Source organism: Hermetia illucens, chromosome 2, assembly GCF_905115235.1.
Source record: "Hermetia illucens chromosome 2, iHerIll2.2.curated.20191125, whole genome shotgun sequence".
Classification (NCBI taxonomy): Eukaryota; Metazoa; Arthropoda; class Insecta; order Diptera; family Stratiomyidae; genus Hermetia; species Hermetia illucens.
Window position 1 is genome coordinate 85,539,304 of NC_051850.1, and position 22,832 is coordinate 85,562,135.

Here is a 22,832-nt window from a genome sequence, read left to right on the forward strand (position 1 = left end):
TTCACAACCGTTCATGGGTGGCGAATGTTTCCTTTACCCAAAAACTTGTCTCATTCATTTAGTGTATAATTCAACAATTGAATTAAAATTTCCAACTCGCTACCGAGCAGGTCCTTTAATTTTGTCAAACGGATGTTCCTTTTAAATTTATTGTAAATGATTAAAAGTGATATGTCAAATGTGGAAAACTATGTTTTGTATTATATTTCTACCTGATTAAATACGGAGATTACTTGAGTCATTTAAACTCTATTGTAAGTCGGATACACGATCCTGAATAAAAATATTAGAAAATGTTTATTTTCTTGGTTAAAATAATAAAATTACAAGTCGAAACACCTTATACTGGACGCTTCGAGTATAAGTTTTCAATTAATTTTTTTGTGAGAAATCCCCTATGAAAGTTTCTCGATTCGTACATAGCTAAAAATTCAAAATATTCATTCATAAATCCATCTCCACTGTTTATATTAGTTCACTTTTGGCATCATATACTTCTTAGATTGCGATAAATTCATGTGCAATATAAATCGTTGACTATGAGAATTGTGTATTATATTATCACTTATGATGCTACCAAACTTCGTATCTCTAGCATGAGCATGGGGGGTTTTCGGGTGAATTTCTAAAATATGGTAATACGCTTTTGTTAACTTTATTTGAGCAGATATTGGAACGGGATGTATTTTGACGCCTAGAATTCGTTAACCTACCCCTACACCGACCGGATATCAAGCGTACAATCAATTTCGAAAAGTATCGAGCCCTTCCATTTGATACCCCACATAGCCCTATTCTGTGAAAAAAAATGTACACCCCTTTTCACATGTAGGGAGGGCCCTCTTAAACTCAAAACAAAATGCACGCCATTTGCTGTATGTAGCGGGATTTAGCGACCACATGTTTTCAAGAAACGCCGTGACAACAGCCTTAGCCGTTTCCGAATAAATTGGATGTGACAGACGGAAGTCATTGAGTCGATTCAAATAAGGTTTTCTTTCACACAAAACCTTAATAAAAAGGGAGTAAGTCATTATGATATTAATAAAATAGATGAACTCCGCCGAAGCCGGTCGCAAGCCCGGTTGTGAAAGGAGGAGGGATGGATAGCTTCAGTCTGAATGGCTGTACGCCACCGCAGCGCCTCAGGGGGTAGGTGAGGAAAGTGCAGGAACTTTGCAGTCTTCCAGATTACTCACTAAGGAAGCTATCTCAACACCTGGCAGCTAGGGATAAAATGCACCAACAAAAATGAGAAGGAGGAGAAATTTAAGGTCCGGTACGGATAACCGGCGGGAGTCGTCTGACTTGGTGACTGGGTCGGGCTCTCGTAATGGACAGCACGGCGTCGAAACCGCTAGTCGTGGGGCGGTTCGACGTCTAGACGCGACGACGACCAGGAGCACAGCTCCGCCTGCTGCAGCTGTTTCGCCACAATCTGTGGCGACCACTTCAGCAAGTTCGCGTAGGAAGCAGATGAAATGGACCGAAGAAATGAACCTCTTCATCATCCGCTCCTACTACGAAATAACAGAGGGGCGGGTACAACATCTTACCGCTCCTTGTTGCACCAGAGATTCGTCGAACGTTTCCCGCAATTCGCGCACGTGACTGTGCAGCGAGTCGCAGACCAGTACCGCTTTATTACTCGCAGCGACACAATCCCGGCCACCATCAGGGAGCGTGTTCGACTTGAAGTCATCGGGGAAACTGGTGATCGAGAGTCGATAGGGGCAGAGACGGCGGCATCAACAACACTGCAATACTGCAGGTAACAGCTGAGGTTTCCGCTGAGGTTCGGGACGAATTCCAAAGAGCGTGTATAGAATCTCGGATATGGATCCTTTGCATAGACCAGGTATTCCCAGGCTCTATGCATCTATGCAACTCCGGGAATTCTATCTCAAATCAATGATGAGATTGCATCTCGACTGTGTGCTGATATGTCGCAGCTGCAACTACAATCACTTGTGTATTGTGGGGCAGTTGCGGCTATCAGATTGCACGGTCAGAAGATTCGCTTTCGTGTTATTGGTTTGAGTGACAAAAGAGATCCACCATCGAAAATTCGTCTGGAACGTCGGCGGGACTCACTAAGGCCGGACATTGCTAGACTGATTCAGCTCAGCACTGGCAATGCCAGCCGACGTGTGAGAAATAAAGTGCAGAGGGTTTACCGGAACTATGCCATCCCCTGTGAGACACCCGTTGTTGAAATTCTGAACACACTAAAACAGAAACTTTCTGTCATATGTAGTCGGTTACGACGGTATGGCCAAAGTTATTCCAGATGTGTCCAGAATGCAACATACGCGAGGAACCAGCGCAGCATTTTCAGATCTCCCAACGCGCGCCCAGACAATACAGTTCTCGGTGACGGAAGCGAAAGAGTATTGGGGTGGACTTTGGGGGTTACCTGCCCAGCATGCTGAGCATGCTGAGTGGATCACCGCCGAAGGCACCCGCCATGCCAATACACCTGGCATGAATTTTGCGGATGTTACCGAAGAGGAAGTTCCACGAGCCATAAACAGCTCGAAGAACTGGAGGGGCCCAGGTCTGGATCGGGTGCAGAATTTCTGGTATAAGAAATTTACCAGCGTACACAGTCGGTTGGCACGCAGTATAAATGAGGTCATGAGTCGGCCGGAGGAATTTCCACCTTTGATCACTGCGGGGATTACCTACCTTATCCCTAAGAAGGACACGGTGCAGGACCCCGCAGACACAAGACCCATCACTTGCTTACCAACCCTCTACAAATTCATCACGTCCATTATTAGTGGAAGGATCAATGCGCACCTCGAGACCAATAACATTCTGTCCGAGGAGCAGAATGGCTGCCGAGTTGGGTCAAGGGGTTGCAAAGAGCAACTCTTTATCGACGCGGTAGTTGTAGGACAAGCAACTAGAGGCCAAAGAAACCTCTTCAGTTGCTATATCGATTATGCCAAGGCTTTCAACAGCGTTCCGCATACCTGGCTAATCGACATCCCACATCTGTATCGCATTGATCCGAAACTAATAAAGTTTTTGGCGACAGTCATAGAAGGGTGGCATACCTTATCGGTGCGTACATCTGAGGGTGCTAATACCTCAGAGCCCATCCGTATACGGAGGGGCATCTTCCAGGGGGATTCGTTGAGTCCCCTTTGGTTTTGTATGGCACTGAACCCCCTTTCATGGCTATGGCAATAAAGTATGGCCTACGTGCTAAGCGCGAACTGACACACTTGATGTACTTGGATGACATCAAGCTGTATGCTGGTACTGACAACCATCTTAGAAGTCTATTGCGAATAATAGACATGTTCAGTCGTGATATTCGGATGGAGTTTGGATTAGACAAGTGTCGAATCCAAGCCATCCGCAAAGGTCATCACGAGCTGCATGCCGGACACAGCGTTGGTGACCTCCACATCGAAGCTATGACCGAGACAAACTTCTACAAGTACCTAGGAATTCTGCAAGGAACCCATGCTCGAGTTGGTGACCTGAAGGATGCTCTGCTGTCCGAATTCCTGCGACGCGTAAAGCTGGTGATGAAATCGCATCTCTCGGGGAGGAATAAAATAAGCGCGTTGAATGTATTCGCTATCCCTTCACTGGCTTATGCATTCGGAATATTGCCGTAGACGAAGACCGACCTGGAAAACGTCCAGCGGCGGATACGGACAACTATGTCCAAATTCCCACTGCATCATCCAAAGTCTTCCGTGGAGCGGATGAACCTTCCTCGTGACATCGGAGGTAGGGGCGTGGTTGACGTGGTAACACAACTTCATCGCCAAGTCGACTCGCTGCGCGCTTATTTTTACAGCAAAGAGCAGGCGAATCCCTTGCATGCGGCTGTCTGTGAGACAGACTGTGGACTGATTCAACTTAACTTGAAGGATCGATCTTTCAATCCTCTGAGTGGGGTGAAGTCGGATCAGGAGCGGATCGATGAATGGACGTCGAAGGCAATGCATGGTAAACACGTGGATTGTCTTTGGCAGCCATTTGTCGATTTCCATTTGTCGAACAGATGGTTGTGTGCTGGGGAGCTCTTTGCTGAGACGGAGGGATTCATGTGTGCCATTCAGGATGGCGTGGTCGCCACCCGAGCTTATAAAAGCTCATCATGAAAGAACGGGTGGAGAACGACCAGTGCAGAATGTGTGGTTCGGCGTTAGAGACGTTGGACCATCTCATTTCTGGCTGTGCTGTTATGGCATCGGTGCAATACATCACCAGGCATAATGCTGTATGTAAAGTTATCCATCAAAACCTTGCATATAAGCATGGACTGATCACGGGAACATGTCCGGTTTACCGATATGAGCCGCAAGCAGTGCTTGATAGTTCTGCTTACAGCATGTATTGGGACCGATAAGTTCTGACTGATCGCCATACCGCACACAACAAGCCTGACGTATTGTTAGTTGACAAGACGGGTCGCTCCGCGTATATTATTGATGTTGCTATCCCCCATAATAGCAACATTGAACGGAAATACGTGGAGAAGAAGGTGAACTCTGAGGAATTGGCTCGGGAAATCAAAGAAATTTGGCGTCTCGAGCGGGTGGTTGTAGTTCCCATAATATCGTCAGCCACAGGTATTGTACCTAAATCCCTCACGGCTTCCCTTAATGTCCTGGGACTTTCGCACAGTCTGGTTCAAACCATGCAGAAGTATACCATTCTGCATACGTGCTCGATGTTGCGGTTAGTACTCGACGGATTCTCCCACTGACCTACCACCGGCCACGACCACCAGTGCCCCTTTAGTTTCTAAGTAGGTTGGATCGTCCGAGCCTAAATGCTTGGCACTTAGTGCTAGTATTAGGTAAAATCCGGCATCTGCCGAGATTGTAATAAGTCGGAAATAGATGTATCACATTGTTAAGAAACGGCGCTTCCGCTTAGTTTTTAAATTTCAAATTTTTTTGAATCTCAAGAATATAATTCATAAAGCTTGTTAAAAATTCTAGACCTGAATCCTTAATTTAAAGGTATTATAGTATTAGGCACCTCTCGTGGAAAATTAACCCCTTCTCTCTTGCTCAATGAATGAATGAAATTCTTCGACATCTAATTTTTCAGAAAAATATAATAGGGCATAATTTAACCATCTTTGGTACATCCATGGGGACGAAGACATGAGGTAGTATCTACTATTTATACATATACTTATGTATCCACACGTATATACCTGAAAAAATTTTTGCCTGGTACATTTTGGCAGTCTATTGTAGATTTGCATGGTCACATTAGCTTCCACGTAATTTTCCGAAGGGAATATTTCAAAAAAGCAAAATTTCCCACTCGTCCAGACAAAACTTTGCCTGCTTTCTCCTTTCAATTATCTTTTCTCATTAATTTGTTCAGTAACCATCATCAATCATCACAAAATTCACAAGATTGTAATTCTGTTGCTTTTTGTCACCAATTGAAAGAAAAATGAAATACAATGTCACCCATTTGTCTTTTCTTTTCAGGTATGGTCCACACTTCGAAGATGCTGTGACGGACGGAAACGTGACAAACATAACAGTCCAAGCTGGAAGCATGATATTCCTGAACTGCCGGATAAGCCTGTTACAAGACAAAACGGTGAGTGAAAAGCACAACTCGAGATTTCCTTCCAAGCTTACGTGAAGTAAAACATGTCCTTGACCTACATAGAATACAAATTCTCCTCAATGGGACAATAATATATTCATCCATTGAATCTCTTTTCCATTTTGGCAGGTGTCATGGGTGAAACGAAAGGGAAGTGGTGCGAATCCGCTCCAGCTACTGACGGTCGGGATGCATACTTATAGCGGAGATAGTCGCTTCACAATAGATTTCCAATATCCAAACAACTGGAGATTGAAAATAGGGCAGGCAAAGAAATCCGACGAGGGGATCTATGAATGCCAAATCTCAACACATCCTCCAAGAGTTATACAAATAAATTTACATGTGAATGGTAAGATAACAACTTTCCATTTTTACTTCCAACAAATATTCTTTGGGATATCTTTGAATTTCCAATTTGTTCCCTGCTATCTGGATATCTGGTGTGACACTTTTTCGTTTAACGATCAGACCCATTAGCGAGGGTTCAGCTAGAGGGAATTTGGGAGAATACGTCCTTTTCGCTCTTTTTCGTGTCTGTAATCATAAAATAAAAATAGAACTAAAGACTGCCTTCAGCTTGCAAGGAGGGAAAGTATTCCATTTATAGTGGAATATTTAATGGCAGTTTGCAGCGGGCCATGAAATGTTCCAATATCCATGTACCTCCTGTCTAGATACATTCAAGGGCTCATCAGTGAATTGCATATATTTTATACGTAGTTGTTGTGAGTCCTTTTTCGAATTCTAATGTCACATAGGATATGATAATGATAAAATCCGTATAGTAGCCTCAACACATTAAAATTGATTTAATAACCGAAATTTATTTATACAAGTTGAGTTTTTATGATTTCACAAATATTTCCGATGCCAATTGCCACTACTTTTATGTTTCCGTTAATATTTTTGACAATCTGCTGCATATCTCTCGCGGAAGCAAATTGCCGCTTGTGGGTTTAACGGTTATTAAATTCCAAAGCAGCGTACCATTTTTCCCTTCGAAATCCTTATCGGAATGATTGAACAGGACCACTCCTACGTTGCCTCGATATTCCTCATCAATAACGCCGGCACCCACGTCGATGAAATTCTTGGCAGCACTGCCGAAGTAACGGTTTCTGCTGCTTCTGTGTCGAATTGGCATTGGCCGATGGGACCAAATTGATAACGAAAATCTGGAGAAATATTGATTACTTTTATTCTTATGATTAAAAACACAATCTAGCATATGTACAGAAGAAGTCCACGATTGCGAGTCAGAAGATCAAAAACTTTACTTTATTTTTACTAAATTGTTACCACCGAACTACGTGTGTTCTCTACGACGGTTGGAGCAGGAAAGACCGGTTGGTTTTCCATGCGGTCCCTTTGCCACACAGTAATGAAACGATTCGCCAAGGCTTTCCTAAATTCCAATTCCATGCATTGTTTATCCACGCCACTGTCGCTTTTAATGTAATATTTCTGGTGGAAACTTACAATCTTTCAAAGTACTCCTCAACTCGGTTCAAAACTGATGAGACCCTTAACTTTCCCGTGCTACTAAATTAACTCTTCACATTTTATGTGAATCACTAGAAGGCGGATTTTGCTAACCAAATGAACAGAATTAAGGTATATCTTAGGGATCTATTCATTCAAATCTTAAACTAGGATTAAAATTTGTTATTCTATGCAGAACTTTGTCAAATCAGGCTGAATTCGCCGGATATCTCACCCACCATGAATACGCTCGTTCTAAGAGCAGTTGGTTTGGATGATGGAAAGAGATAACTAAAATTTAGGTCGAAACCATAAAGCATAGTCATTAGGTTTTCGACAAGCCTAAAAGTATTTAGCATGAAGGAATCATCAAAAATTGTAACAAATACGTCAAATGGCGAATGCTGCAATAAATTGAACTTTGATGGGTAATGAAATTAAATTGGATGTAAACCTTGAAGTCTCGCGCAAACCACCAAATGCGCCAAGTTATGATAAGGATCTAAATGTCTAAGACACCAGGAAAAACTAAAAAAAAAGTATAGCAGGAGTTACCCCACCATGTTATGTCTTACCCCATCTTTATTGGTGACAGACCAACACTCGATGGTGTGGCCAACAGTTAATACATAGAACGCCGTAAAAGTGGCCAATATTTTTTCCTACGCGGTCGGGGAATTTGATGGTCGACAACATTACGCAGTCATCATCATCAACGGCGCTACAACCGGTATCCGTTCTAGCCCTGCCTTAATAAGGAACTCCAGACATCCCGGTTTTGCGCCGAAGTCCACCAATTTGATATTCATAAAAGCTGTCTGGCGTACTGACTTACGCCATCGCTCCACGTCAGGCAGGGTTTGCCTCGTCTTCCTACCATAAATATTGCCCTTATAGACTTTCCGGGCTGGATCATGCCCATTCATATGGATTAAGTGACCCGCTCATCGTAACCTATTCAGCCGGATTCTATCCACAACCCGACGGTCATGGTATCGCTCATAGATTTCGTCGTTAAGTAGGCTACGGAATCGTCCCTCCTCATGTAGGGGGCCGACAATTCTTCGGAGGATTCTTCTCTCGAACGCGGCTAATAGTTCGCAATTCTTCTTGTTAAGAGCCCAAGTCTCTGAGGAATACATGAGAATTGGCAAGATCATAGTCTTGTACAGTAATATCTTTGCCCATGATGCTTCGAGCGGAACAGTTTTTGTAAGCTGAAATAGGCTCTGTTGGCTGACAATAACCGTGCGCGGATTTCATCATCGTAGCTATTATCGGTTGTGATTTTCGACCCTAGCTAGGAGAAATTATAAACAGTCTCAAAGTTGTAGTCTCCTATCTTTATTCTTGACGTTTGACCAGTGCGATTTGATGTTGTTGGTTGGTTAGTTTTCGGTGCAGACGTTGCCACCATATATTTTGTTTTGCTTTCATTGATGTGCAACCCAAGATCTGCGCTTTTATTTGGCCTCGCACATTGGTCAGGGTCAGCCTAGTCGGTCTTGTCGATTTCGTCGGGATACCGACTTCTCTCATGGCCGTGTACAATTTTACCCCGGCTTTGCTATCATAGGCGGCTTTAAAGTCGACGAATAGATGGTGCAACTGTTGTCCATATTCCAACAGTTTTTCCATCGCTTGCCACAGAGAGAAAGTCTGATCTGTTGCTGATTTGCCTGGAGTGAAACCTCCTTGGTATGGGCAAATGATGTTCTGGGCGTATGGGGCTATCCAACCTAGCAAGATAGCGAAGAATTTCTTATAGATGGTACTCAGCAACGTGATACCTCTATAATTGCTGCACTGTGTGATATCTCCCTTTTTATATATGAGACAAATAATGCCCCGTTGCCAATCGTGAGTAATTGATTCGCTTTCCCATACCTTGAGCACAAGTTGATGAATCGCTTGGTGTAACTGGTCGCCCCCATATTTAACCAATTCGGCTGTAATTACGTCGGCTCTTGGCGACTTATGATTTTTAAGCCGATGAATTGCACGGACTGTTTCTCCTATACTTGGTGGTTGCAGTATTTGCCCGTCGTCATCAGTTGGCGGGACCTCCAACTCGCCGATGTTCTGGTTGTTCGGTAGCTCATCAAAGTACTCCACCCATCGCTCAAATATGCCCATTCTTTCGGGAATCTATTTGTCTCGGCAGGATGAGCATCGAGGTATATAAGGCTTCATCCTACTGACTTGTTGGTAAAACTTCCGCGCTTCCGCTCGACGGAAACCAGGTACTCCCAATAACTATTTCGTGCGATACTGCTAACTGGATAATGCGCAATCCGTTATCGTGGGTATCCCTATGTAAACTGTGGGAGCCCACGTATCGCCTGAATACGGGCTCCGTCCCTACTTGACTGGTTAAATTCCCAAGTATGATTTTGAAATCATTCTTGGGACAGCCTTCGAGGGTCCGCTCAACTGCCTCGTAGAAGGTATCCTTCTCCGATTCTACAGTCTCCTCTTTAGGGGCGTGAACGTTTATGAGGCTTATATTTGCAAACTTGCCTCGCAAACGCAGAGTGCATAGCCTTTTGCTTATATTCTCAAAGCCGGTAACAGCAGGTTTCATTTTGTGGCTAACTAAGAAACCTACTCCGAGCACATGGTTTACCGGATGGACGCTATAATATGTGGTGTAGCGGCTCTTCTCCAAGCAACCGGTCCCTGTCCATCGAATCTCTTGCAACGCTGTTACATCAGCCTTATATTGGGACAGGATTTCGGCTAGCATGCTCAGCAGCATTCGGTCTGTACAGAGAGCGCCCAATCCATGAGAAAATGCGCAAATCGTTAATCCGTTGTCGTTGCCGGGTTCGTCGTTGTAAAATCAATCCTGTCCGGGGCTCCTTTCATCGTAACATCGGTTTTTCGTGTAGGGTTGTCAGCCCTACCCAACCCCCATCCTGGAGGACCAGTTGGTACATTTTGTCCTGTTTTTAGGCGCGGGAGACTCGCCTTCATCCTTCTTCGTCTGTAGTTTTTCATAAAGAAAGAACTTCCAGCGATCACCACGTGGAGGTGGGGGATAGGGTTTGATAGTAGAGTTGTTGGTGTTGGTTCAGCAGGCGTTTCCCAGGTTTTATGCTGCATCATGGGTACCAATCTACGTTTCGCCCTGGGACCTATACTACCCTTTGACCGCCACACACATTACGTAGTGGGAACAGTAAAATGTAAGTCGTCTAATGCTCATAAAAAGCCAACATTTCGTCACCATCGCTGGTTTAGAGCACGTTATGCCTGCCCTTGATAAACTCAGTCAACTTAAATATTTTCACCCCAACCTGGGTGAAGATTAATTGCTCTATAAGTCCCGACGGGGTTACTCTTTTTATACGCTCGTTCACCTTTCGTATGTAGTGACCTTGACTGTACTTTATATCAGAGATCTAAAATTTGATGACCTTCTCGTGAATGAGTCCTTTTCTTGGTCCTGGATTAACTCCTGCTAAATGACTTTATCTTTCCTCTAGCCATTTTCGTACACGCATTAGGCATTAGCAGAAATGTACCCATGCAAAGTCTGGAAAGAAAGTGTATAAACACATATTTGCGCAACAATAGGTATGCCCTTATCTGAAACTGGCTTCGCACTTGATGGGAGATTTGACAACTCCTCACAGGTACGTCTAATTACCTACATGTCTGCAACACGCGATTTAACCCGCAACGGCTAAACATATTACCAGAAAATTTAGTGAAAACTTGTATTCAATGAATCCCTTTTTATGCTTCGAGTGGCGCCAATTTCTGTTAATTTTGAAATCTACTCCTTATACAATCGTAAGGGTTTTTTTTACTAGAATACGGTCTTATGGGATATCAGATGAAAGGACTCAATTAGTAATTTTCAGAACTCGCCTAACCTTTCACATCAGCTGGAAGATAAAGGAACTAAGGCTCAAAAATGTAGCAGGTCCTGTTTTCAGAAACTATCCAATTGAAAAATCTGAAAATAATCACAAAGGCACATCTTTATAAAATTAAGGCCTTAATCTTCATCCGTCCCTCATTTCCCCACACATTAAAGTTCCTCGCGTATCAAATTGATACCCCATAGAAAGTAGACGTGTTTCATGCATTTTTATTTATTTTTATTTGGAAAAATAAAATAAATAATAAAATATTTCGAAAATATTTTATTTAAAAAAAATTGAATTCAGTTCATAAGTATTTATTAAAAAAAAAGTCGATTTTCGCAAAAAACTTTCAATCCCGAAATGTAAAAAATGAAAAAATGAATTAAATTATAGTTTATCAATGCAGTTTGTGCATAGTTTGAAATGATGTGCATTGCAAACATAAGTTATACACTTATCACAGCGATTGCTGTATAAATTTTTGTTGTTTTTATATTCGCAATGTGCACAACGACTTCGTTTTCCTGTTGACGGAGCATGCGTGAATTTTTGAGAATTTGGTAAATTCGATTTTCGCGATGCGTTTGTCGTTGATGTTGGCGCTGCTGATGTTGATGTCGTTGGTGATGATGATCTTGATGAAATATTCTGAATTTCATCTATAACAGCATTTGCATTTGGTGTTCGAGGACAAGTTTTTCTGTTCGCAATATATGGTGTAACTAATTGCTTTCCGAGCTCCACTAAGTACAAGCGACGGCGATACTTTTTTTCTCATATTTCCAATCTGCGTTGAGATGAATAAATATTACGAAACTGTTGCATGCTGAAGTATCAAGGATGTTACAGAAAAGGGCTAATGGCCAACGATTCACCTTGCGTTTGCAGCGATAAGTGCCTACGAGTTTATCTAGAGAATCAACACCACCTTTCGTCGCATTATAGAATCGAATAATTTCCGGCTTTTTTTGTTCGTCGTTAGCCACACTTTTCTGGTCATGAAGTGTACTAAATAGAGTGACAAAACGATTCTTTTTTGGTACGTAAGAGACCATTGTGCTGCGCAAATCATGATCGAACACAAATTCGGAATGATATACTGGTTTGTTTTTCATTTGCAGCAGCAATGGTGGAATTTCTTTTCGATTTTTTCTGATCGTTCCAATCAACTTGTTTTGTTTCTTTTTCAATTCTAGGGCCAACTGCCGTGAAGTAAAAAAATTATCTGTTGTGATGTTACGACAACTCAGTTGATTGCTTAGAGTCAGAACAACTCTTTGGCCTTGATTTACTTCTGCTTTACAATTTCGATCGCGACCCGTATATACTTCAAGATTCCAAGCATAATATGTACTTGCATCGCACAAACACCATATTTTGATACCGTATTTATGCGGTTTTGATGGTATATATTGTGTAAATGGGCAGCGACCGCGAAATGGTACAAGTTGTTCATCTACTGTAACGTTTTTTCCAACAGTGTAACACATTTTCAATCGATTCACCCATTTGTCGTAAACGTTTCGTATTGGTGCCAATTTATCTCTTGATCGAATTCCCTTTCTCTGTTCTTTGTCATCGAAACGAATGCATTCATTTATTAGTTTGAATTTCTTCAAAGTCATTGTGGCGCGGAAGATTGGTGGTCCTGTTTGGTCATCCCACAATTCATTTATACATTGCCCATGCGATCTGTACACGCCAGCTAATATTAGCAAACCATAATAGGCGCGCAAAGAAGCAATATCAACTGGTAACCAAAGTTCCTTGTATTTTCGAGATCCATATAAATTTGTCATTTCAACTATTGTCTTTTCGATTGGTTCCATGAATAATAGAAAAGACGACAAAATATGAGTACATCGTGACGACGCAAACAAAGTTGGACCTGTTCAAGCAAATATCACAAGCATAACAAGAAGAAGTAGAATATGAAGAAAAATTTACCAGGTGTTTCATGTAGAGCAAATGAAGCATTAGATCTATTCGGCAATTGTGGCGGCGGCTCGAAATAATAACAATATTTTCCATCTTTCGATAACACAAACTCCTTCGGTTCAGAACAAGTAGTTTCATGTTGCTGTGGTTCATTATCTACAACATCGTCGTCTGACTCGTATTCAATACTTTCATCATTTTCACCCGGTTCTGGTAAATATTCTTCGTCGTCACTACTAGTTTCAAATGGATCAAAATCACTTTCTTCCTCGTCGTCTTCACGAGGATCGAAATCAAATAAATTCGACATTTCGACAATAAAACGCGAAAGTGAACACAAAATAAAAATTTTCAAAACACTGAAGCAGAACTGTTGTTTATGGCGTACGTTTGACAACTGAAAGGTGCATAACCCCTATGGCGCTGCTTACGCTTGGCAAGCAGACAGAACTGTGTTCGTTTGATAGCTACAAGAAAACAAATGTCGGTACTCTACCTCTGTTCCGAACACATAACATTACGTAGTATCAATTTGATACGCGAGGAGCTTTTACGTGACTTTTTTTATTGTGCCAATTGGGTGAAAAATAGAAAAGAAGGAAATATATATCTAATGAATTTCATAAAAATATTCCTTGGGCCAAAAAAGCAGGTCAAAATATTAATATTACTACAAAATACAGAACGTGAAAGTAGCGATTCGTATCAAATTGATACGAGGGACGGATGAAGGTTAAAGTACATCCAGTTTCTTTATCTGCTAAAATAAAGTAAATGGTATGTTATTACATTTTGGAAATTTATCAAAAAGATCCGCTTAAATTTATTCGAGAAGTACAAAACAGTGTAGCGCAAAGAAGAGTATAGGGCATTACCACGTAAAGTTTAAAGGAAATTCTGCAATTACAGTTATAATAATTCACAATTTCAGGTGAATTTATTGCTCGAAAGCCATACATAGGATATATTCTATATATGAGCCGTATATTTTGAAAGTGACATACTTAAGTCACTCTTCTAAGTTAATGCTAACATCGCATAGAATTTAACATAAAAAAGTCGGGTTATATATTAAGTATTATTAAGATTTTCTTCCAAGGAAGTTATACTAGTTAACAGTATAACAAACATGTGTCTTTTGAAAGTGGCGTAAGTCACGCAACTCTGAAAATTAATTACTCCCAACCCCGAAATCAAATTGAGAATGTTCTGTGATAGTGTTGGTTTTGTGTTGCTATATGGAAGTCGCACATGGAAAGGGAACTTCCAAAAGTTCCAAGTCTTCGCCAATACCTGTCTGCATCGTATCATTGGAGTTCGCTGGCCTGATACTATCTCAAACAAACAACTTGCGTGCCGCACATATCTAGCACTCATACGCACTGTGATCGGAAAACGAAAGTGGTGGTGTATAGGTCACACATAAGGGACGGACACTTCAACGTATCTCTTACAACAGGAGGAGTAGACGTCGGGGTCGTTTTATTTTGTGTGTGTGATACGAACCCAATTGCTCGAAATATTGTTCAAACCTAAGGACTGTCTCCGGATCAGAGTAGGAATACTTAATGATCATCTCAGACTACTTTATCACTGGGGAAACTAGGAATATCTTTGAAGACTTTTTGTAGATTCTGTGAGGAGAGTGACGAAACCACATGTTTTGGGACAATGTCTGGCACTTGTGCAAACTAGGTTCAAGCACTTGCCAGAATACATAACACTAGATGCTAAGTGGAAACACTTGGAAGTAATGAACATAATTAAGTTACTGTTAGTTACGGGCTTGAACGACATACTATAGTTTATTCGTATACTATAACCAGTAATTATATTATTATTACTTTAATACAACTGTTCGTCGAAAATTATAATCTACAATCTATCTAGTGGATATGGATCTGGGGAAAACCCCAATGTTCTCCAAGAAAGTAAACGCGAAATAGGTAATGTATAGAAACATATACAATTTTCTGGTTTTCACCATGCTCTTACTGACCGATTAAGTTCCAAAAGATGATCAACACTTTATTTAAGTGGATAGTGTTTTTCCTGCGCATTAAAATCTTTTTCGTTGAAAAGCTAAATCCGCATTAACATTGGGGATGATATTATCGTAATTCAACATTGTGTTTAAGTTATTCTACTTCGACTACTGTTATAGAAGAAGTTACATAACATATTTGGCACCTAGGTATTTGGCAGAAAACGATTTTGAGGACTTCATAGAAAAACCTTAAAAATGCTTTTTAAATTATTGTTTTAAGATAATAAGATTAAGAGAATAAGAAGCCTTACCATTTGTGGAAACGAAATTTTTCAATAGCCAAGGAATAGTATCAACTTTTGTTAAAAGTGAAGTAAAGTTACGCAAAGTATGATTTAAATTATTTTCAGGATGAATTAAAATCCTGTGCTCAGTGAACAGAAGTTTAAGAATGGGAAATAATAGTTCAGTTTAGTGTCGTAGTTTATATTATGGTGATATCAATTTACTTTACTTTTATATGGTGTCATCCGACAGTGGATCAAACACAGCGTATTTATTTTAGTTATAGGATTAGATGCCTTTCAATGCATATTATTATTTTAAAGAAAGGTTCCCTATAGCGTTAACCATAGAAATAGGGTGATTTTATCAGATGGAGCTATTTTTAAGGAGCGATCAGAAAACGAAATTCGCCATATACGCAAAAGAAGATGCAGGAACGAAAGCAATTACAGTCAAAACTTTGATAAGGACAAAAGAAATAGTGGCAGAAAATATCTAGCAGCGAACTATGAAATTATTTCTTCCAAAAAATTACAGTTGGGGTCTGCTGTCTGGAAAAACCTGGCGATAAAATATCTTTGATAAATTTTAAAAGTTTGTAAAGTTAGGAAGGAAAATTTCCTTTTAAAAGCTATATTTAACTCAGAAAACCCCAACATCAAAAAAGAGTTTTTATTTCAACATAATTCTTGGAAAAATTAATTTAAAAAAAATAAAAAATACTGACCGAAATGAAGTAAATTCGCTGGTTCGAGTATTGTTACTTCAGCGAAGTATAAAGCACTAGCTGCATTAGATACCTCCAATATACCAATCTTGTTACAAATTTTAAACAAAATATGATTTCTGAGGATTTCATCACTCTTATTCTGGACTCTTATATTAAATACATCATAAGTATGAATTACTTATACTTACGAGTATATTTGAGCATGTACTAGTTATTTTTGACTCTTATAAATATTAACATTAAATATATATGAAATGCATGGTAGAAATTACTATTACTATATCTCTAATTTACTCCTCCTCTTAAATCATTTAGTTTTCGAATCATCTCAGTTAGATACATCGGACAAAATTAATATGATCAATAATTTTTGTAAACTGTTTGTTTTGAAAGTGACATAAGTCACTTAAAGTAATGAAAAAATAGTGATTTTCCAACTGCTATACAAAATTATGCATACTGGGAAAAATACTTGAGATACCAAATCCCAGTAAATCTTTTCAAAACTTGTCATTTTAAACTTATTATAACGCAAACTCTTAAATATCTCAATTTAAAAATAAAGTCAATTATGTCACTTTCAAAATAAATGGCTCAAATATATATATAGTTCAAAAAAACCTACGGACCCTCATCCCGCCCAACCGGACCGAGGGACGACCAACCTAAGGATGGGCTGAAGACAACATCCAAAGGCCCGCATTACAGCGATGATGCGTTTGAACACAAAATGTATTGGTTATAAACTTCAGAGACATATTGATGTTAATCCAAAACAGTACAAATCAAGACCCACTAAACCAGATTATTACCGGACAGGACTCTTCCAACTATACCACAGGTTGCAAGGATAACTGCTTTTTGCATCTCTATGTCTAGTTCAGCCCTAAGATCGATCGTTTTCAGCGGTTAATGCAAATTTTGCAGGACTAACTCCGTCACTGAGAAGTAATTGCCAATTGACATTTTGAAGGAGAAGAGACACCCTGTTCCTTGTGGATAAGAGAAGTTATCCCCTTGGTGAAAAATGCTTCAACTAATTTTGGATCTCCAATCCTCTGATTAAAATGATTTACAATACCCTGCGGGTACTCTTGAATCGTTTCAGCCAGTAGTTGTGAATCTTGGCAACTCCTGGCGTCTTCCAATTACTTGCCTTTTCACGGGTTCCTTCTACGTCAGCTTCAGTCATGCATGCTCGTTTCGGGGAGGGCGTCGCATGAACGCATAAGGTGTAGGAGCCACGCTGCTTCTAAATCCCAACGGCTGAGTTCCCTGAGCACGGGCTGAGTGTGTGAGATTTTTATAGAATCCCCGTTGGTTTTAGAAAAACAAGGTGTCGTTTCTCCTTCGTTGAAAGTTCTTTTGATATTTACGCAGTTATCGGTAGCCAAACGATCAGCCAAAATTCAGTTAACGGCAACAATCATGTTGATATTTGCCCAAGTAAACTTCAGTTTTGGGGTCTTTGGCCTAGCGTCTGGGAGAATCTCAGCATATTCTGTGAATGCGACCTGGAATGCGATCAAAGCCTCATTATGAGTTGGGTTGACATCCCCAATTACTAAGGTTCCCCTAATTACTGGGTTCGTGTAGTGCCTTATTGGTGGAGTATTCGAGTTGGTCCTTTGTTCAGTTCGGTTTGTTTAAGACCCCACATCGAGCCCAAGTGAAATCAAGACTGGAGCCCACTAGGCTATATTATTACCGGACAGGTCTCTTCGAATTATAGCACAGGTTGTAAGGATAACCGCGTTTTGCATCTACATGTATAGTCCAGCACTAAGATCGAGCGTTTTCAGCGCTTTATGCAAATTTGTTCCGGACTAACCCTGTCGCTGAAATTACCACTGGGACTGCTTCGATCTTTTGTAGTCTCCAAGTCTGGTTCATATCGTCGGGCCTGTTGTGATTAACACTGTGGTCGGTGGCAATAGTGTGGTCCCACAGAAGTTTGATCCGATCATTTTCCAAGATTCTCTGCGGAGTATACTTGTAGTAAGATGGTAGGTGGTTTTGATGGAGATGGAGTTATGACGATTGGTGTACTCGGTGCTGCTCAACATCCTGCACGCAGAGGTTATGTGCTGGATGGTCTCCTCTTCACAGTTACATAACCTACAACTGGAGTTGGTGATTGAGGAATGGTGGAGAAGACTTCACACCGAACTCAAGTGAAACTTCGTTGAAAATTTGTTGGCTAGTTGGTAGGGCAACTCGATTAGTTAGTTTTCACTATTACCCAGTATTGATAGACGACATTCTGCTCCGGAACATGACTTAGTTCCGGAAAGCGGGTTATGAACGCGTCGCGTAATCGATATCTGTACCCTGATGCATACCGTTCCAAATCCGTAACACGGTAATAGGCGCAGACGATAAATTCATTGAATTGGTTCGTCCAAACCATACGATACCTAGGTCTTCCGCCCCTGGTGGTTGACGGCATAACCGCCAAATCATCCAAGGGCGCAAGTAGCCAACCCTGCAGCACAGCCCCAATGCTAGGCTAGTAGGGAAGGTATTTGGAAGGGAGCCGCTAAAATATATTGTAACGTCACTGCAATTCATCCGATAGGCGCGTCGATTCCTTCACCTCGGATTACGGATTTGCTAAGGAGGTTTATTCCCACCAAAAGGAACAGTAGGTTATGAACTTCTGGTATCCTGTCTAGGGTCCAATTTGTAGTACTATAGCTGATTTGCAGCAAAGCAGTTGTTTTCGGAACAAGTTCTTCCATCCACTTACCGATTAATGATAGATTATGAATGTTATCTCCACGCATTTTCCGATATCATTCTGGATAATACAATCCATATTTACTATATTAAGACTCTTGAAAGGGCATGTTTATATGCAGGTAAATTACGCAAAAAGGAAGGCAGGAAAAAACTCTTTATGCAAAGCATGCTATCCATTTATCTTAAGCCTCATCGTATGCTCGTGACAAGCCGCGAAATAAATGATGTTTATTCAAGATGCTGCTGCATCAGCATGAAATTTGCTAAATCTTTCTGGAAAGGGGAATATTTCTGTATCTATTAACATAATTATACATCCACTATCAACTTCAAATTATCTTGTAAAATCACTGAATCTTCGTTCAGTTTTTGCGTTTTTAAAAACATGAACAAACGAACCGTGTACACCAAGTCACCACTTTATCACACTGACTGTCAAATAAAGAGAGCATCCGTTTGGCATAAAGATTCTTTTCTCAGGAAGGATGTGGCACCCTTGATTTACGTCACACGAGAATTAGTAACACATTCAGCTTTCCTTTTAGAGGAAGGCGACATCCCTTCGAAAAAATTCTTTCCACCTTTGCAAACACACAAAACGGAAGAATTCGACCCTACTCTGGTGGCCGTCAAGAATTTCTGGAATGCCTTTCTTTAAGTTCATTCGATTTTGACCTGATATAAATGGAGGCAAAACACATTGGAGTGAATTCTTATCAATTCCTTACATTCTTCATCCGTGGTGAGGGGCTTTGTCCTTATTATCTTGGGTGTGCGAGAATTGGTGAGAACATCAATAGATGTTCATACCCTACTCGTCGATATCTTTCGAATATACGCCACGTACATTGACTTCCGTAAAAGTCCTTTTGTGACCGAGCAAATATTAGGGAGGCAACATTCCATGCTGCCGGAAATTGTTGAGGTATTCATTTGGTGATGTTCTCCGAATTATTATTCCATCGAGTATTCAATGGCTGACTGGAATGCACAATATTCTCCCCAATTTTAGGTTCGTGCAAAATATTCGCTTGGCCTAGTCTAGACTGTGGAACGATATTCGAAAACATTGAAAATATGCTGGATTTCCTTTGTCTCTTGCGTCCTCCAAGGGGCCGAACTAAACGTGCTGAAACACTGCTTTATAACGTGGGAACACTTTTCCAAATTCAGTGGCATTGTCATGCATGCATAAGGGATGTTCGCGCTTTGAAAGCGATTAAAGAGAACTTAATAAGTAAAATAGCAAATATTTTTGTTTCTAGTTTTGTTGAATGACAACCGACTACACCTTCTTCACTAAATTTGACATGCCAATCGGCTGAATCGATCCCAATTTCTGGTTGAACATTTTCTCAGTGGAGCGATTTTTCGGTGCGAACTGTATTCAGCGAAATCGATTCAACTGCTCCACTATGGCCTTAGGGCTGTACGAAATCTACGCGCTATAACTTTCTTTTCACTTGTTGGTAATGGTTTTTTTTTATTCAAACTTTGGGACTGAGGTGTTTTTTGCAACGGTTCACGGAGCTTTACCTAGATAATTCTGAGGAGTCGAAGGAGTCGAAGGAGCAGAAGACATTATCGCCTCCTCGCAATTTCCTAGAAAGTTTTTTCTCCAAACATTATCTTCCATGTTCGGCTAACTGTATCATTATCATACACTATGGCAATAAATGCTGCCAAAGTTGAGAGAATTTCGAAGCCGCACTTGAGGTTGAACTGAATTAAGAAGTTGCTCCTTATTCAGATTTTCTGGAGTCGAATAGCTTTCAGGTGAGAACTTGAAATTCAAGGTGAGCAGCAGGTATGTGGATGGACTTAATTTTAAGAAAAACTTTAGAAAACCTGTAAGGTATGTTGGTTAAATACATACGTATGAATTCAAAGGAAAACTGGCTGCTATAATTTTTATTAGCGGCTGTGTGACTGGAATATTACGATTAATATTCAAACGCAAACGTTGTTTAAAAGATGCGAAGAATTATGGAGTGAATTAAGAAGAATTTTGCCTACGATACACAAATCCTTCGTACTCAGTTTTCAGAAGCATTTCTTCAACACACCTCTTCAACACACTACCAACTGACAAAGGCCGTCTATAGACCAGTTACTGATTCGGTGCCATTTTTTGCTCCTAGAACTAAATAACACGCAACAGTCTGTTTTGAATTGGTATAAGTTATCTCCACTCCACTCCACTCTGGCGGAAGTGTATGATTAATCCACATTGGCGATAATCGTTAATTATGGCGATATATGTTAATTATAGCAGAAGTTGAATTGCTCGAGTTTGTTAAGGTTCTGACTTTTACTGACTAAAACTATCTCCTTCTAGCCTCCTCGCCAGACTGCTATAGAATATCGCGTCGGAAGGCAGACCAGCTCTTAACTCCGGCTCGATTTAGTTTTTTTTTCTTTCTCACCCCTGCAACACCTTCCAGCCCACTACAACTTCCGAAGTTTAATTATTTTGGGGACGTCCAATATTTGCTACAACTCTTGAGTCTGAGTGAAATTATGCAGTGTTTCCAACGATTAATTAATTGAAATAATAAAAACTTGTTGTTTCTTTTTCGTTGGTGTGGATATTTATTCTTGCAAATACCGATATTTCGGGAACCACTTGTTCCCTTCATCAGTGCTAACAAGTTTTTTTAGGCGACTCACCTGTGAATGAGTACCTGAGTAAAATCAGGGTAATAATCTCGGTCGAGGGCAATGCTGACCACATTGCCTCCTAGTTTACCGTTACGGTCTTGAATGAAGTGCTCTAACACACTTCATGGCCCTGATCTAACATGGATTAGTGCGCCAACTATTATTATTATTATAATTGGGACTCGAATATCACAACGCTGCGATGTAGAGGCCTCGAATGTCCGCTGCAATTATTTCTATTTTTGCCCTTGCATTGCGTCTTCTTTTTCTACCATAGATATTGCCCTTATAGACTTTTCGGGTGGAATCATCCTCATCCATACGGATTAAGTGACCCGCCCACCGTAACCTATTGAGCCGGATTTTATCCACAACCGGACGGTCATGGTATCGCTAATAGATTTCGTCATTATGTAGGCTAGGGAAGCGTCCATCCTCATGTAGGGAGCCAAAAATTCTTCGGAGAATTCTTCTCTCGAACGCGGCCAAAATTTGGCAAATTTTCTTGCTAAGAACCCAAGTTTCCGAGGAATACATAAGGACTGGCAAGAAGCAAGAGACGTTTCAAGCAACACAGTTTGCGTATTGTTCCCAGAAAACAGCTATTTCAACATTGCTTTCGAATACGCTCTGCGAGAGCATATCTTGGGTCACTCGCCAGTAATTCAGATTTTGTCGCATAAACTGTGTTTAAATTTTCTTATGAATGTCTTTCTAAACAATTAGCAAGCAAACTCTAGTAACATATCCACCCAGAGCAGTCATACTTGACTCTGCGCGTATAGGTTAACTTGGTGGTTTATGTTATGATGCACACATCCGGCCGATTCCTACTCGTTATTATCAAATAAATGTCCGCGTCTTGGCTTTCTAGATTGCATCAGCGTCGGTTTTTCGTTTTTCCATTTACCAGGTATGATCGCAACTCATCATTAGGATCTTTTTGTCCCTTATTGCGCATGGGGCGCTTCTAGGGAAGGGAGGTCTTTAGCGTTGTTTCTGTGGTAAAACTTGTTCATTGCTACACTATGTGTACATTTTTTTGTGTTCTTAATTTGGATTCGAACTTTACATACAGCTTGTTCGCGCAAAGACGCCCCTTGAGCTATGAGCTCCATTATCTACTTCATGTAGCCCTGCCCAGATAGTCGTCACAGTTTCCAGCCGCATTCAATATAAGTGAGTTGAGTATCCAAATCAACGAGAGAGCTAGATAAAGTGAAGAGATAACTCCTTCCTCCTCCCACTTCGATTTCTTCAAAGTCAACAATCACTACCTGATCAAAATCGAATTTGAATGTGAAATGTCTCTGGAAGATACTACAATTAAAAAAATTAAATACTCAATGATACAAGGGTCCAGCGTCCCACAAGCAAGCGCTTCACTGCGGGGCCTTCTAAACACTGTTTCTTTCCTGTGTAAATAGCTTATTGTAGCTAGGTAACAGTCGCCGCTATATTAAATGAAGCGCAATCTATATAAGTTTATCGCGAAAATGAACGAAGGGAAGAGAAAAACTTGCCA

At 40.7% G+C, this 22,832-nt stretch overlaps 1 protein-coding gene across 1 annotated transcript in view; it reads left to right on the plus strand.

The window, feature by feature from the left end:
• The window catches only part of LOC119648612, a 472,256-nt gene that overhangs the window by 252,455 nt on the left and 196,969 nt on the right, over positions 1–22,832 (plus strand). The window contains exons 3-4 of the mRNA XM_038050381.1: positions 5,481–5,595; positions 5,734–5,956. Of these exons, the coding sequence (XP_037906309.1) occupies positions 5,481–5,595; positions 5,734–5,956 (338 nt within the window). The remainder of the gene's footprint in view (positions 1–5,480; positions 5,596–5,733; positions 5,957–22,832) is intronic.